Source organism: Falco peregrinus, chromosome 3 (genome assembly GCF_023634155.1).
Source record: "Falco peregrinus isolate bFalPer1 chromosome 3, bFalPer1.pri, whole genome shotgun sequence".
NCBI lineage: Eukaryota > Metazoa > Chordata > Aves > Falconiformes > Falconidae > Falco > Falco peregrinus.
In genome coordinates, this window is record NC_073723.1 from 12,729,403 (window position 1) to 12,743,375 (window position 13,973).

A 13,973-nucleotide genomic window follows, 5' to 3' on the forward strand; every position below is an offset into this window, starting at 1 on the left:
GATCAGCTGCTGGACAGTCAAATGAGGAGACAACCTTCACCTGACAACATGTAGTTCTTTGAAAAAACATAACAACGAGTCTCGGGAAGCTGCCCTGAACACTTACCTCCTCAACAGTTTCATCTTGTGGGGTTGCTGCACTATCATCAGAGTCCTTCTGAGAGCCTGCATCAGCACTTTTACGAACCTCTCTACTCTTCTTATGCTTGTGGGCCAGTTTTTTGACATGCCCATCTGCTTTCCCACTGCTCAGACGCCTCACAGGACTGGTAAGCCATTTTCTCAAAGTGTTGCCTGGGCGCTTGGGGCCCGGAGAGCTCTGTGCACCGATCATGTGGGGCTGAAGGGATGTTACCGAAGCAGGAGGACTGGCATCATTGCTGGAGACTGAAAGGGAGTCTGGAAAAAGAAGAAGGGGAGCATTTTAAAGCTGAAACACCAGTAAGTGAGAAACAAGGCAAATGACACGTGTAATCACGGGTATCAGATTGGATTTATGGATGAATCGACAAGATTATTTTTAACTAACCTGGCTTTAATGACACCACAACTATCGGTGTTCACGCTGCCCGTGGCCACCCACACATAAACACTATATATATGCTTACAACAGTCAAGCATTGTTAAGTCACTCCTGCCTCAACTACAATGCATACTTACCACTGCTGATATTTATTTGATATTAGATGATATGTTCTATATGTCATCTGACTTCATGGAACGATATGCTTGGTTTATCTTTTAATGTATACTGGTTTGAGCATGGACATGAAGAGCAAAAATAATTGCCTCAATGAGAGAAGTAAATTATTTTTCAAACACCAAATTCTACTACAATGCTCCAGTTTGTTTATTTTACTTATTTCCCCTGCCCTTGGGAAAAGGGGAAGAAGAATCCAGAAAACAGCTAAACGTCTGTCTTTTGCTTAAATCTTCTCAGACTTTTGGCTGTTGTTTTGTTTGGTTTTTAAAAAGGCACAGAACACGAAAGTTTAAAAGCCCATTTGTTCAAATCTCAGGATCAGCAGTATTTCTCAGCATGACAATGCCTGGAGTTCTGTAGTCAAACAAAGGACACACTTTCATCAAGCCATAGTTGTATGCGCATGAGGTCAACACTACTTTCCCACTGAGGCTCCTGTCACTTGAACTGGACTGTATGCTTATGATAAACACCTACTGGTTATCTGTTTTGAGACCACATTGGGTTCCCCCACCCCCCCCCAAGCAGCACAATTCTTCTTTCCCTAGCAATTCTGTTTTCCTGAAATCATACTTTTTGTTTGGACACGTTCTCATAACACCTCTCCTATGAATGCCATCTACCATTACGGTGTTAACAAGACTCTCCTAGGTTGTCAAATGCAGGTTCATACCCCCACCTCCCCACCCCCCGCGCCCCACCCCATGTGTGTGCACTTTTGTAGATGAGTAGTTTATATAAGGATGACATAAGTAATGTTTTGTTGAATGTTTCTACTGCTGGGAATTAAATGCAGTGCTTGTGTTCCTTCTTGAAGCTTGACACAGATGTTCAGGTCACCTCTTCTGGCCGCTTTTCTGTAAGAGGCGTATTGCCAGTCTGACCAGAAGCCGTTTGAATTTTGTAGAATAATATGGTCACATTTATGCAGCAATACACTTCACTGTAAACACTCAAATGCCTTAGATGCACACACAAGTATGTGAGCCTGCTCTGTTTCCATAAAGCATTAAGTGCAAATTACAACTTTGAACTGAGATGGGGAGACATAAAATATGAATATACTAAGTTGGGACTTTTTTTTTCTTTCACTGTTCAAGCTGTTCCAAAAAAGGCACCCAAAATTATGATCTATCACGCTTTCTGTGAGGATTTTTCTCTATTCTAATAAAACCCAAGTGGCATGTAACCATTAAGACACATCAGGTCTGATGCCACGAACTCCTGTAGCTTATACTGTATGAATACACACACATAATAATTGCTATTAACCTCCACTTCCATCATGTTTCCATAAAGAAAAGAAACTTCATAAAACATACCTTCAGTCCTACAAGCTAGTTACTAAAGTCACCCAGAATCGGGATTCACCTGCAGAATTATCTTCTAGCCACAGCTGCAGCTGTGCTGCACCTGGGTAAGGAGACTTCCTACGATGCCATTAACATGGTTTCAAGGCTTTAAGTAATGGGTACTACCAAAAAGCAGACGCACAGTTACGCTAGTCAGCTTTGCCTCTAAAGATAGCAGCGCCCCATAATTACCACATTATTTTCTTGTTGAAGCAGGAAACATAAAGAAGAAATTAATTATCTGTAACAATGGTTTTCAACTTGCAATCTGAGTATCCCTCAAAGCCCCTGGATTACTGCTTAAGGGTTCTCAGCACATCCGTAAGACAGACAAGCCTACTAGCCATCAGCATCCACATCATGACACATTTTTTTACTTTATTTAAAAGGGGGGGGGGGGGGGGGGGGGGGGAAGTGGTCTGCTTATTAAAAAAGTTCCAAACAAAACTCACAATCATCTGCAAGCTGGAGTCTCCATTGGAATCCAAACAATCTCCTATTAAAACTGTTAGAAGTTAGTTTGACTGCTCTTTCACCAAACTTAACATTACCTTTATTGTATCATGCATTTTAATTTTTTTTTTTTTTTTCAAATGCCTTGTTTCAGAAATCACAGCAAACACTGGCTGATGAGTATTTCAATAAATAACCTTCTGTCACTCTGCTAGTGGAACACAGAAGAGGATAGAACAGTGCTGGTATTCTTACAACTAAGTTTCTTAAAGCATAAACTAAATGCTTTGTCTTCAAGACTCTCAAGCTTGAAGATGTTTAAAATCCCTCAGCCAAGTTTTTCTTTCATTTGTATATATTTTTCCTCCCAATAAGGGTTCATACAAGTTCCTTCCATACAAATAAAATAGAGCACGTTCACTTGTTTACAAAAAAAGAAGAAAAAAAAAAAAGCAACTAAGCCTTCACAGAAGTTTACCATGTACTGTTTTGATTTTTGCATCTGTTGCATTTCTTACTTTCACAATTACTCCTTTCTAAGAGAAAGGCGGTGTGGTGGTGCAGTAACTGATTGTGCAAGATTTACTTTCACATAAACATGTCTATCCCTAAGCATGTAACGTGCCTGCAGCTAATAAACCCATTTTTGTTTTTATAAAACCTGTGCTCCACCTCCTCAAATTATCACCCATCCTTTTGACAACCAGCACTTTGCAACTACTGAATCCCTTGTAAAACCAAGCAGTACAGCCCAGAGCCCCTAAAACCGTGGAAGACTGGTATTTTTGTCTGACTGCACTCCTGCTGTACCACTCCTGCTCTTAACCCAAGTCAGCCAAGAGTTTAGGGGCAGGAGGATGGAACAGAGCAGGAAGAAATACGTGTACTCCGCTCAAGTGGAGAGGATCTAAGAGACAAAAACAATGTTAGCCAGACATCTTTCGCAGCACATACTTTAGCCATATCCTCCCACACAGCATTAGTTTTCATTTGGCATGCAGCATGTAACTGCTTCTCATCTTCTCTTCTGCATGATTTAATACAAAATATTATTGAAGTATTATTAGGGCTTCAGGGAATTATAAAAGTGGGCAAAGTGTAATTAGTACACCAAAACGATAGCACTGTTCCGCTTTGCTCTTCAAAGCATGAAAGCCCTGGGTGAGAAGGAAAAGGTTAAAATGAATAAAAATACTGCACTGCCATAATAATAACTTCAGCTTAAATATAAAATTTTATTTTAAAAAGGCATTAGAAAAAATAGAAACAATTTAAAAAATTGAGTAAACAAACAGAAGAGGTTTAACATCACCAGAGTTAACCTGAAATGAATACCAACCTACTAGCCTTTTCAGAAGTCAGATCCGATTTTTTGCCCTTCCTTAAATTTGCAGAAAACATCCCTACAGCCTCAGAGGTCGGTGCTAATACTCACTACAAATATACCATCCCAGTATTTTCCCAGCGAGACCATTTACCATCCATTTTCCCGTCCCATCCCAGCTGAACAAAGGTCTGGATTCTCCATTTCTCACCCTCATCCACTTCCTCAGGAGACCAGTTACAATACTACAGCGCAATCAAGAAAAAAACCTAGGTGCTCAAGTTCATCTATTTATTTTGAGGCATTGCCAGAACCAAGCATTGGGGAGTATCGACATCCAATACAGGCATTTTCAAGAGTACGGAAAGACCTTTCACCTTCAGTATGCGAACAGCCACACAGGTGTCTCTCATTTTCCCCTCCCCCTTCACTATATACTACTTCTATCTATATAATTAGGGATGCAGACTCAGTTTGATTGATTACCATGCTTGGGATTGTTTACACTAAATTGGCTTTGTTTCCTTTATGACTACACAGCAAATTGTTTTTCTAGGGTTGCTCAAGAATATTTTATCACTAAAACATGCTAAGACAAAAAAGGAGTATTCCAAATTAAACCAAGAACAACATGGACTTTTAAAACCAAGCCAGATGGAATAAATTTGGGGTATGCTAACCCCAACTGTGTTTTCAAGTACAGTAAACTTTCTAGTGAGCGTCAGAATCCCTTTTAGAAAAAGATAAATGCAACAGATGGCCATCTCAGAGTAAAAAAAAAACAACCCCAAACCAACACACATATAACGATCATACACAGCAACACCAATCCAACAAGAAACTATCAAATTTAATAAAACTGCTATTTGCTCAAGTGGAGACAGCTTTATAATTCAGTAAAGTATTTAAAAAAACCTAACGGGTGGCCTTCGTTTTATAATTCATAGTCACAATAAGAAAATAAGGCATTTAACTGCCATTTCCCTCAAAGTCAAAATCACATATGTTGCTGTGGTGGTGAGGTCAGAGTTCACTGAGAGTCCATAAATATATTTTTGAAGCTAAAGAAAAAGAGCGGGCAGCGTGGGTTCTGACCCCCTCAAACTAGAAGATAAAGTTACCTCCAATGAAGTGGCAAATTTTTGAAACTAGAAGGGAAATGGGAATTTTCATTCTAGTCCCAGCTTTCTTAACACTAGAAACATGCACATCTGTGATTAATAAACTGGTTTTTTCCCCTAAAAAATAAATCAGCCATGTTAAGCTAGTTGATGACTTGAAAGACTCTGCTTCATATTAACTATTTCCATATTGCCATTTTTAGAGTTTTGGTATTTACAAGGAGTGCAAGGGGCTACAAAAAACCCTGACTCCTTTACCTAGGGAATCACACCAAGTTTGTTTGATGTCTGCTCTGCATCCCTAACCCCAAAATTCTCCAAACCCCAAAATAAGACATTTCACCATGCCTGGACTACAAAACAGTAATGGGACAAGGAGTGAAAAATGAAGAAAAGCAAACCTAGTAACTCTGACTGGCTTGTCACACCACCACTGCAGAGCTGCTATCTACCATGAACTCCAGGGACCAAAAAGCCCAGAAATATCCATCACACAGAGCAATTAACCAACCGATCAGTAAGATTTTATGCAAGTACATTACAAATTATATGGGGACAGGAGCTGCTCGTTGGTTCAAAATGGGAGCACGATCTACACTGATCAACGTGAAACTTTAATATGCGAACTGGAAACAGCTTGAGTTCAGTGATCTGCCAAGCCCACAGCTACCTACAAACATGCCCCAATCTGAGCCAAATCAACATGCCATCAGAGGAAGCAAAAATAGTTTACAAGCATCTAATGACAAATGCCCATTAAATGCTGCCCGTGTACACAGCCATCATTTGTTATTAGATGAGATAGGGAAAGGTTGATAAAAAGAGTGAGAGGTTTATTTCATTTGTGGACACACACGCACATGGTTTCTGCCTGGGAACCGCTTTTGAAGTGGGAGGCTATCAATCTGCCATATACAAGACCATCCAGATACTTCTGTACGTGTCAGGAATTTTATTTCTTTCCTGCTGGGTTATCCTCTTTAGACTACGCTCACTGTGTATTTTTGGAAACCAATAGTGGTATATACCTCAAAAGGCATTAGATGCATTTCAACTCTTAACAAGCCACCAAAACAGCAGTTACCATTTAAAGGTGATGCAGCTTGAGTGTTATCAGGCTTGCAAATGGAGAATTTCCACCATGCCCTTTGGGAAGCACGAGTTTCACTTCCGATATACAGACAGTGCAATAATGTTCATGAAATTAGTTTCTTAAAAATAATCACAAAATGCAAAAAGCTAGTACTTAACACATAAAAGAAAATCCTTCAATCACATTCGTGTTTGGAGTGGAACAAAACACACTCACTCTTCATCTCTGGTCAGCAAACCTTTCCTGAGTTATTTCAAGTTACACATTATGCTGAAATACAATTTGCAATATTTTCAGTGTGTGGATAGACTAAGAGTTCAACTCCTTAGTATATCTTCCCTGATTAGCGAGTTATCCCTGCTAATTTTGACTGATACAGACACTAGACCATGACACTTGGATTTAAGTGTGTTCAACAATTAAGTCCTCCAAGTCATCAAAAGCTGATTGTGCTAGTATCAGCCAAACTGGAATTCTAAGCTTGAGGCTACATACTCTTCAGCTTCTCCTAATGAGATACTAAACTGCCTCACAAGCAGGTCTGCAAGTAAAAACCCCACCCTCTCCCCAAGACAGACACTGTCACTTTAATAACTTCTGAAGGTCTTTCTGAAATGGAGAAAAGTCATCCAATAGACATATTTGCAACAGCACTAGAGAAAGGAATGAAGAAAATCTCTGATTAAGAGCAAAAAATAATACATTGTTCATTGAAGTTAGAAAATTAGTGGCATATGCCTGAAGGGTTTAACACACGTGTTTTACTATTGTGTCTTTTCCTTTAATATCCTCTCCTGTCTTCCTACCCCGTGAATGTAAAATCAAGGTTTTACACTTAAACTTTTAAATAAGGCTTGATATTGTGCCAGAAAAAATCCTTTTCCAGGTTAACAGAAGTAGTTCTGTTTGTGCTCCCTGGAATTCAGACCACAGGGATACAAATCCCCAAACCTAACTGCTGTGTATTACCAAAAGCGCAAGGCAGCACTACAGAAGGGAAGAGTGGACTTCGTGGGGAATTTCATTTTTTGCAATAAACTGTTATTCTCTCCTATTTCTGGAGAGAAATATATTTTCTGTCACAAGTAGGAAGTATTAAAAGTTACTCACACTGCTAAAGTTTTGTTTCACAGTTTGTGAAAACCACAAGCTTCTAACAGATTAAATCTCAGCTTCCCTGTACGCAGCTTGTATTTTTACAATGTCTTGATCTCAGCTCCACTCTTTTGACCACCTGTTTGCTCAAATTTAGACAGCTACATCCACGTGCTGGCAAGACATGCCAAGGACAAATTTTGTCCTTTAGCACTGTTCTCCACTCAAGCTCTTGCTCCGTTTCAGTACACTGAGTCACCCTGATTCACAGATCAAAGTTTCACAGATCAAAGCAAGTGCCCTGATCATTTTAATACAATTATCTCCCCCTGGAAGGGGGGTGCGTATTTCTGCTAACCACTAACTGCACAGGGGCTTGCATGCTTCTACAGAAGAGCTAATGAACAGAGAAGCTGACGTCCTAATTTTCAGGCAAAGTTTTCTTTGGGCTGACTGCGGCCATCAGCTAGTTACTTATCTCTCGCACTTTCCTGTGCCTCCTGATATATGACATCATTTTACATCACCATGAAGGAGCACATAACATTATTTGCTTTGCGGCCCTGCAACAGGCAAGATTTTCATTGACAGATTTAAGTTACATACTAACAGTTAATTCCCGCATACAGGCAGGGACATACCATGTAATTAAGAATATTAAGGGGACATCTTTCTTTCATTAAATAGTTGTGAAAGTTCTTCAGTGCAAACAGAGAAAGAAAATAAGAGAAACAGTATTTTTCTGTTACTAGAAAGCAAGTTTTCCCACAGTCCCAATGTAATTTCCCCATTTCCCTTTAAATACGGTAGCTTTTAAGATCAATTTTGCACTGAGACATTTCACCAAGTCTCAACTACATAACCCATTTTCAAAGTGTGGGTGTTTTGGAGCTTTCACTGCAGTCACATATATTTTGAAATAAAGTCTGTATGCTATTTTTGCCAGCTGTCTTGCATCAGCAAAATCTAACTGCTTTACAATGACCAAAACAGAAGATCAGCTGAAGGCATGGCCCATGCACTCCTCCCTCCAGAAGAATGGATGCAACTGGAGCAGCAGATACCAGGAACGACCCTGTCCCAGCCCAGGGCTGCTGCCCCCCTGCTGCGCTGAGCTGTGGAAGAGCTGCCCCCAGCCCTTGCCTCCAGCCCGTTACCCGCTACTGCTGCTGCTGCTCAACCGTTTAAGATCTCAGCAGAAGAAACTGGTGGAGGGCACAACGCAGCTCCTGAAGCAGTGGGAGCTGGCAGCATTAGCTTCCTTCCAACTGCTCCAAGTTACAGCACTCCCCACCTTCAACAAAACCAAGCAGTGAGCTGGTGGGGACAAGAGGAGTCTCAGCCAAAGAAGGAAAAGAGTGGAGGCAGAAGCTTTGGGCTTGGGCCTTGTAGGCAGAGCTGCTGCAGAAGACACGAGACAGAGTTTTGCTGACTGTTGACAAGCTATTTGTCTCATGCATGCTGCGTGCAACCTACTTTTGAAGAGCCATGCTGTGTGATGTGAGCAGCAGAGACGCAGCTCTGCTCTTGCTGGAGAGCTGTATGTCGCACGCTACAACTGGGAACCACTACTGACAAGATCTGTGATAAGCAGTCTCAGATTTTAATTGGGACAGCTGCACAATTCATTTCTGCTCATCTGTTACTGGGCTGTAGGGTTTTATCATCTGCCACTTTAATTTGTGTTGCAAAATAATTTTTTGCTCAGAAACGGATAAAAATAATCTCCAGTCCTAGAAACACAGCTCTGAAGCAGCACAGCAACCTACCTGACACGTGTGCAGAAGAGGAAGATTATGAGCACATATGAAACAAAAACATCCATATCAATGCAGGTAACAGCATGGCCAAGCAAAGGGAGAAAAAGATGCATTCAGCAAGTCCTCAGCTCTACTGAAGGCAGAGAAAGCCACGGGGGAAGGGAGGGAGAAGCAGGTCTGCAGAAGTTGCATTAGGAAGAATCACGACCTTAGACGTTATTTAAAGCAATGCCTGCCATGCTGCCCTGTGCAAAAGCTTAACAACGCAGAGCGTTCCAATGGAAAAAATCTATCGTACGCAGATTTTAAAACATCCTCCGCTACTCCAACAAAAAGGCTGCATATTCACTAAGACATTCCAAGCACATCTGACCTCAAAAGGAAATTGGGGATGCACAGTTCTACTGGTACACTTTTGGAATTGAGACTATACACACTGATAGGGAGGAAATTAGCTTCCACCATCTTAAGCGGTAAAAACAAGCTTCACAATTATGAAGACCAAAAAAAAATTTTACATTAAGAAAAAAAGTCAGCATAAACCAGTGAGTCTGCATTATATTTTTTTCTTTTGTCCAAAAATTTGAAAAAGAATTTGAGCAAGTACAACTTCTGCCATGTGTTTTACAAATGAGTGGCCTCTAGGAAAAGATGAAAGTAGATGTATTTTATTCTTTTTTCCAAAAACCTTAAAAAATTCCAACACATGAGAAAACCTTCAAAAATTCTCTAGTAAAACTGAGGGAATATATGATGAGCCAATAAACATACTATGAAACACACAGGGTAGATATTAATAATTGCTAAGCGTATCTTCAAGTGTATCGGTAAAGTTCATAAATATGAACAGTACACAGTGCTAGTATTGAGTTACAGGAACAAATGATACCAAAGAAATGATGACTTTATCAAATTTTATTTGTTTAAAAACCCCAAGTTACTAGACTACTTGTACTGAAAAAAATACTTGTTTCCTCTTCACCTACTGCAGTTACATGTTAACCTAAATACACATACTAATCCAACAGCAATCTGAACAGTCTTTTTTTGTTTTCCCCCAATCCTCTTGATTCAAAGCAGAAGAGCTCATTAGAACAACTAGCGATTGTTTGGAGCTACAGCTTTAGCAACAGCTGTACAAACACATCAATCTCAAGTTAGGAACTCTGCCATAAGCTTAATAATAATATACTCATACTGTTTAGCTTTGGGGCTATTACAATAACTTTGGTCATTTTCTCTTTCCAAATGTTATACTGTTGTAGCCCTCAAAAAATAAATTGAGAAAATAATTAAAGGAATTGGGAGGGAAGATGGAATGGCTAAAACAGTGATAAAAATAAGTCCTCCAAAATTCCTATATATATAAAAAATGTTTCCTCCCTCATCCAATTAATTGCTATTAGTGATAGTGATAGAAATTAATTGTACTAACACTGCTTTGCATTGTAAAACATTGACCTTTTGAGTGCACGTACTATTGGGAATACTAATGAGCAGAGTCAGCCCTTGCAGCCACGCCACTGCTTTCAGTCTCCACACCGCCTAACTAGCCGACTGTAGGTGATGACAGACAACTTCCTCCGTGTTCAATCCCACCTCAATAACTACATTATCAAGAGCAGACTTAGATGACAGTGATTAGAAACTGCACTGGGTTTAAACTTTTTGTCTTCAGATGGAAATGTAACCTGAGCAATGCAACGAGAGCACACGTGATTTTAATCAAGGGCGGTCACACTGGAAATGTAAGGTTTTTTAAACAGACTCACAGTCAAGGTTGACTAGCAGATAGCTATTGAAAGTCATAATGGCAAACTGCTGCAGAGATGCCTTTTCAGGATGAATTATTTTAAAGGATTAGGAAAGGGAAGATACTCCTCCAAAAATTCAGTCTTGAATAACCACTGAGTTGAAAGGGAAAAGATAACTCCTTGGTATAGATGTATTTTAAAACAAGCAAACTATAAAGTAATGGAGTGACATTGTATCTCAATGGGCAATTAAAATACACCGAGTACTAAAAATGGAATCCATCACTGCTACGTTCGTTAAGTTGATTACAATCTCTTCAGGAATAAGGAACATGAATTTTCTCTGGTATGATCTAGCCCATATCTCACAGGCACACACAAAAAGCACTTCATTCTGCCACGCAACTATTCTGTTGCTTTTCTTTCCCTCAATTATTCCCAATAAAGCCTCAGGAGGAGGGTGATGTTGTACACTGACTTGTCCACCCAGTCATCCAAATCTTGGTTCCTCAAATCATTCCCTAGTTCCCATCCACCTAATATTACCTAAGTCGCCACAGGAAAATGATGTGACAGGATCACAGGAGGGCTGTCCAGAACTGGTTTGGAAGTAGGAATCAAAAGGAAACAAAAAGGTAAAGGAAAAAAGCAAACAAACTTACTTTGAAAGGCAATAAACCGGAATTCTTACTATTTGCTTTAATTAAACACAAAGTGGGGGGAGGGACGGAGATCTGTATAACGATACTTATATGTATATATATGTAACAGATACATATATATATGTAACAGATACAACGATAATTACTGCTACAGTAAGTCACCTTTTTTAAGTTAAAGACTCAAATGTAAACCTAAATTTAGGGGCAAAATAAGTTACCTGGAGGAAAAAAGATAAGGAATTTAATTAGCTTCTATTCCTTTTTCTATTGAATAAACATCTCTTCTTTTCATGAAGTCCTCAGCATTTCATACAATGCATCTAGACAGCTGATCTCTATGAAGCTCTTTTCCTAGGACAAACTACCCCATGCAGGTGATCTGTTGGGCCGTGGTGTTTGTGGGTTTTTTTAACCACTTGCACAAAAAAGATTGTCTGGAGGTGCCCAATCCCATGTCCAAATGCAAGGAAACAAGAAACAAACAAACAAAGAAAAAAGTGGTTTAATAAACATACTGTACTATTCTCTATGGGGAAACCCAACCTTTATGAGGAAGGACTGTTAACATTACTGATGTGGTCTTTTCAAAGCTGGATGGAATATACTTACACCACCTAAATTCTGTCCTTCTCATTACCTCCACTAAAGGAGAGAGGGTCACCGCAAGCCTAGATGAGCAAATTCGATGGATTGTTACAGCTGCGTGTAGCCACGTTCAAAGGCAGCTCATAAGCTCATTGTTCGTTACCAGTCTCGCAATGAGCACCTAGAGGAAACTTTCATTATGTAAGGTGATAGCTCATTCTTATGCTGCTGCCTCACTGAAGTAATTCATTTAAAATAGAGCTGTAACATAGCAAGAGGGAAATTAAGTTGTAATATGAGTTGAAACAGTTCTGCTTTGCTCAGGTTAAGCCCATCCATTCAATACTGACTTTTGACCATCATTTAAAACTGCATGCATCAAAAGTTTAGTTACAGCTACGCTCTGAGAGGTGTGACTAGGACATAAAGAGGCAGCCACATTTTTTCTGGTATGGAATCAAACTCCACCCTTCTCTTCAGAGCTTTATCAATATTCCTTCCCTCCTCTGTTTCTGGGAAACCTTCTTGGTATTGACGACTCATTTTGGAGTTACAAGTCCTTATTACATGAAGTTTGCATTATAAACCCGACTGCATTTCCTTCACAAGAGAATACATTTTCATTTTATATCTTTCAAAAACTCTTTGAAAGGCAGAGCCAAGTCGCTAGTTTGACAAAGAGCTGGGGCTAACAGACCCATTTTAAATTACTGCGTTTTCAAGTAGTACTTATACAAGGTCAGAGCGGAAAGTACTGCAGGGGAGGGAGCAGACTTCCAAGGATCAGAGGCAGAAGGCTGCCTGGGGCTAACCGCATATGCACATCTGATCTACATTGCTGCTCAGTCCTGGCTTATTTCACAATGCAGGTAACCTGCCTGAGAGCTACATGGCACTTTCCAGTCACTGAAAAGATAGATCTGAATTATAAGGGACAAAAATTAGGAGTAGTTAGATGAAAATATGGATAACTCTGGATCTTATCAGCTCACTCAGAGCAAAAAACCCTGAGCCTCAAATCTTCAGGTTTACGGGTAGGAATGGCAGTTATGAAAGGATACTAGTCTCTCTCTTGCGTAAGGTCCTGAAGACTTGTTTTTTTGGGGATGGAAGGCAGGGGTATAGCATTTTCTGCCGGATCAACTCCTTGGTCTGGCTGCCTGTGTGATTGCTAGTGTTGATGCAAGAGAAGCAGCTGGATCACATGTGCAAGAACAGGGTAAATAAGCTGGCAGTACCTGGCACATAGTTAAGTTTTTACTAACTTATGAGAAAACACCTTCAGCTAACTCTCTTGCAAGTCCTGCAGCCTAACAATTCAAAAAAGACATGTTGTAAGAGCAGTGAGGAAGGCCATAGAGGTCCGGAAAATAGTACCTTTGCATATGTAACTATATAGCTGATACATGAGCTCAGTTTCAGGAGGATTTTTGTTGCACGCTCTTTGTGGAGATGGAAAAGCACACACAGCACATACTTAACAGCTTCCATCTGTATTCTAAAAGAATAGACTTTCAAAGCCCAGAGGTGGATTTATGCCAAGAATTACACCAATCCATTAGTAATACTGGACTCTCCCCACTGCATCCTCTGAGTCCAGTCCTCAGAGACCTCTTATCCTCTCTTGGACACCATTTGCTAACAATTACTCTATAGTAAAAGCATCCTGTTTTATGGATGAATTATTTCTGAGGCTTGATATACCATAAAATGTTATGAAAGAGGAAAAAGAATGCTACTTTGATTCATATCATTCTTTTAAGCAATCTACTGCACATATAATAAATGCATTTCTTCAAAGCCAAATGAGAACTCCGTCTACTCCTACAAACACCCTTCCTCCTCCAAAACCCAGCCCCCAGATGGTTAATAACTTCAGGATAAATTTTGGGTTTGTAGATTTATTCCCTGGATTTTATCCATGAGATCTGCCTCTCAAATTTCCCTAGTGAAATACAGACTCACATGATACACTTAGGGACTGAAACACATCCTATTGTTTCTTCTAGCTCATAAGGTAACTGAAAAAAGATGTTATTATTTCCAGTATTCAGTTCCAGACTGAAACTAC

General features: G+C 39.9%; 1 protein-coding gene across 5 annotated transcripts in view; it reads right to left on the reverse strand.

Annotated features, from left to right (window-relative positions):
* The window catches only part of TRIO (trio Rho guanine nucleotide exchange factor), a 255,751-nt gene that overhangs the window by 35,725 nt on the left and 206,053 nt on the right, over positions 1-13,973 (reverse strand). For all 5 annotated transcript variants that reach the window (XR_008746283.1, XM_055798730.1, XM_055798728.1 and 2 more), the window contains exon 35: positions 107-399. Coding sequence is in view for 4 of the 5 variants with exons in the window: in XM_055798730.1 (XP_055654705.1) it covers positions 107-399 (293 nt within the window). In the remaining variant the exon portion in view is untranslated. The remainder of the gene's footprint in view (positions 1-106; positions 400-13,973) is intronic.